At 36.8% G+C, this 3,575-nt stretch overlaps 1 protein-coding gene across 1 annotated transcript; it reads left to right on the top strand.

The window, feature by feature from the left end:
• Positions 1-525: 525 nt before the first annotated feature.
• On the top strand, positions 526-1,413 carry LOC112757910 (uncharacterized). The gene has a single exon (XM_025806457.1). The coding sequence runs from the start codon at positions 526-528 to the stop codon at positions 1,411-1,413; it is 888 nt and encodes a 295-aa protein (XP_025662242.1).
• The last annotated feature ends 2,162 nt before the right edge of the window (positions 1,414-3,575 follow it).

Raw genomic sequence — 3,575 nt, 5'->3', positions numbered from 1 at the left:
TCACAGAATTCATTCTAAGTTATTTCTCTTGCTTTCTTATAACTCACTTTCTTACTTGAGCGTCAGAGAACTTTTTGCAGATGCTCCCGTCACGGTGTTCCAACTCAGCTGACGTATAACTCTCCCATCCGAGCACAGCTGCAGGCAGAAGAAGTTGCTATACCTCGGCAGCATACGAGTGGAACATTTGGCACCCACCGTTGGGGCCCGGAATTAATCTAACCCCATTGTTTCTCCTACATTGCCTTTTTCTCTTTTCTTTTGTGCAGGGATTTCAACCTTCTAGATATGGCTGAGAACGGAGCTCAACCATTCAACCAAGTCAAACTTCTGGCCCAGATGGCCGAACTCTAGTCAGAAGTCCGAAGACTTGCTGAGCTTTCCACACAGAATAATGCAGGAAAGCACGAGGAAGGTAGCTCTAAAAGCTCAGCCCTAGGAAACTCAGACCCTTTGAGTATCACCCCGCCAAAGGGAAAGTTGACGCTAGACAACCCCTTCTCCGAAGAAATTACAAACTTCAAGATGCCGAAGATGTTCGTGTTGCCTAACTCCCTAGAACCTTATAAGGGGATTGGTGACTCCCGAGCTCACATAAAAAAATTTCAGTCCATGATGTTCTTTAACAGCGCTAATAATGAACATATACTTTGTCGATCTTTTCCCACTTACCTTGATGGTGCTGCTTTACTTTGGTTCTCTAAATTATCTGCAAGATCAATTTCATCCTTCGAGGATTTGGCGAGGTCTTTTATTGACTATTTCGCCGCCTCAAGGATATACGTCCATGGATCAGACTACTTCGGGACGATCAAGCAAGGACAACATGAAAGCCTTAAAGACTACTTAACCCGATTTGCCGAGGCCACCATGGAGATTCCAGATTTGGACCCCAAAGTCCACCTGCACGCGCTTAAGACCGGCCTCAGACCTGGGAAGTTCAGAGAAACAATTGCAATAACCAAATCCAAGTCGTTGGAGAAATTTCGGGAGAGGGCTGCAGGCCAGATGGAGATCGAGGAACTACGAGAAGCCCAAAAAACGGATAAACAGCCGACAAGAAGAGAAGAAGAGAGGACATTCAAACCGCCGAGCAAGAAAGAGCAAAAGAAACCCTTCAAGCTCACACCAAAGTTCGATACCTACACCAGATTCAATACAAAAAGGGAGAACATAATCAAGGAGATCCTCAACGCCAAGATAGTCAAACCTCCTGCTAGAGCAGGAAGTTATCAAGATCAACTATTCATGGATAGAAGCAAGCACTGTGCCTTCCACCAGAAGTACGGACACATAACAGACGAATGCGTAATAGCCAAAGACTTGTTGGAGAGGCTAGCTCGGCAAGGACTCCTAGACAAATGTGTCAAAGGATGGAAAAGTAGGGAAACCAAAAAAGAGCTAGAAAAATGATCAACGGGGAAAGAAAAAGGAAAATGGACAACAACAGATACCCCTAGAGGGATTATAAACTGCATATCAGGAGGATACGCAGGAGGAGGCGAAACAAGCTCGGCCCGGAAAAGAAGTTATCGAGCAATGTTGGCAATCGAAGGAATAATACCTGCAACAAAACACAACACAACGGAGCCAGAGATAACCTTTAATCAAGACGACCTACCCTCAACGGGCCCAAACCTCGACGACCCAGTGGTGATCTCCATCCAAACAGGAGAGTTATTGGTAAGAAAGGTCCTTCTGGATCCAGGTAGTAGTGCTGATGTATTATTCTTTTCAACCTTTATAAAAATGCAACTATCTGAAAAAACCATGCAACCCTCATCAGGAGAATTGGTTGGATTCTCCGGAGAAAGGGTCCCAATAAAAGGACACATATGGCTAAAAACAACCATGGGCAACCCCCCATTAGCAAAAACTATTGACGTCCAATACCTCATAGTTGACTGTTATAGTCCTTATAATATTATTTTCGGAAGGCCCGCCCTGAATAACTTCAAAGCGGTAGTATCTACATTACACTTGTGTGTTAAGTTTCAAGTACAAAACAACAAATTAGCAACAGTATATTTAGACCGACAACAAATTCGACAATGTTACAACGCCAGCCTGAAGAAAACCAGCATTCAACCAAGGGCTAACCAGGGGACAAAAACAATTCACGCCACATCTGAGGTATTGACCCTCGCGGAATTGGACCCTAGGGAGGACTTCCAGGAAAGATCCCAGCCAATAGACGAACTCCAGAAGATTCTTCTGATAACAAAGGCCAAACAATTTACCTATATCGGCCGAGTATTAGAAGGAGAGGAGAGAGCAAAGTTAATAGAAGTGTTCCGAGACAACGCTGACTTATTCGCATAGATACCAGCAGATATGTCGGAAATATATCCAAATATAATCTACCACAAGCTCGCCATAGACAAAACAAGCAGACCAATTACCTAGAAGAAGAGGAACCTCGGAACTGAAAAAATGAAAGTAGTTCTAATATATACTTTATAATATAACGTAACCGTTATTTTTAATATAATCTCATATTTAGATAACCCAATCAAAGCTAATTTTCTTTTTTATTTCCTTTCTTCAATTCTTTTTTTTTTTTTTTGGTCTGCTCTACGTATTATAAGCTTCTTGTATATAATGACCCATCAAAGTTTCTTTCTTTCTTTGTTTATATCTAAAGTCCTCTTAATTGAAATGTAATTAATAAATCTGAAACAACATTATTGGTTGATTTAATTAACTTTGATGTGTGTAAAAAATTTTATACAATAATTTAATCATCATTATGTGTTTAGATGACTTTTTGGAGATATAAGATTGACGTTCTATGATAAACCATCTCAATAGATTTACAAGCTAAGCTTATTATAGTTTGAGAAGATTGATTCATGATTGATATTCCCGTTGAATTGAATTAAATTAACTGCCATGGTCGATCAATAACTAACTTTTAATGTGGTTTTATTAGTGTCGGTGGCTGGTTTGATTCTCCACAATTTCTTCTCACTCTGAATGGCTTTTCTTGTAAGTTTTGCAACCTTATAAATCAACCTAATTGTTGTCTCACCTGTGGATTTTTTTAAATTTAAAATAGCATCAAAGTTTATTTGTTGGAGATTTCTTTCAAAATTACAAATGAGTTTTAAATTTGAGTAAGTTAAGATAGACTTTTAAATTATTTTATTTAAAATAGAATAAGATAAGTTTGAAAATTAAATTGACATAAAAAAATTAGACTAAGAATTTGTTTGGGTCTCATTAAATTATTAAAAAAATATTTTTTACAATAAAAAAGTTTTTTTTAATTTTAGTATGTTTAACAAATTTTAATCATAAAAATAAAAACACTAGAAAAAATATATATTTTTAAAAAAGTTATCATTTACATTTTTTTTTTAAAATATTTTAAAAAATATTTTTCACATAAAAATAAATAAAAAATATTTTGATGCTGTTAGATTTAAATATAATTGATGAATAAAAAAAAATTTTAAAAATTGTTTTTACTTTTTTATAAAAAATTTAAAAAAATCACTCAAAAAAATATTTTTTAAAAATTTATCCAAACAAACCCTAATTCTCTTTCCTGTGTACGAGAGTTTATTTTTAAA

This window comes from Arachis hypogaea, chromosome 6, assembly GCF_003086295.3.
Source record: "Arachis hypogaea cultivar Tifrunner chromosome 6, arahy.Tifrunner.gnm2.J5K5, whole genome shotgun sequence".
NCBI lineage: Eukaryota > Viridiplantae > Streptophyta > Magnoliopsida > Fabales > Fabaceae > Arachis > Arachis hypogaea.
The sequence above is the reverse complement of the archived record's forward strand: the minus strand, read 5'-3'. Positions and strand labels throughout refer to the sequence as shown.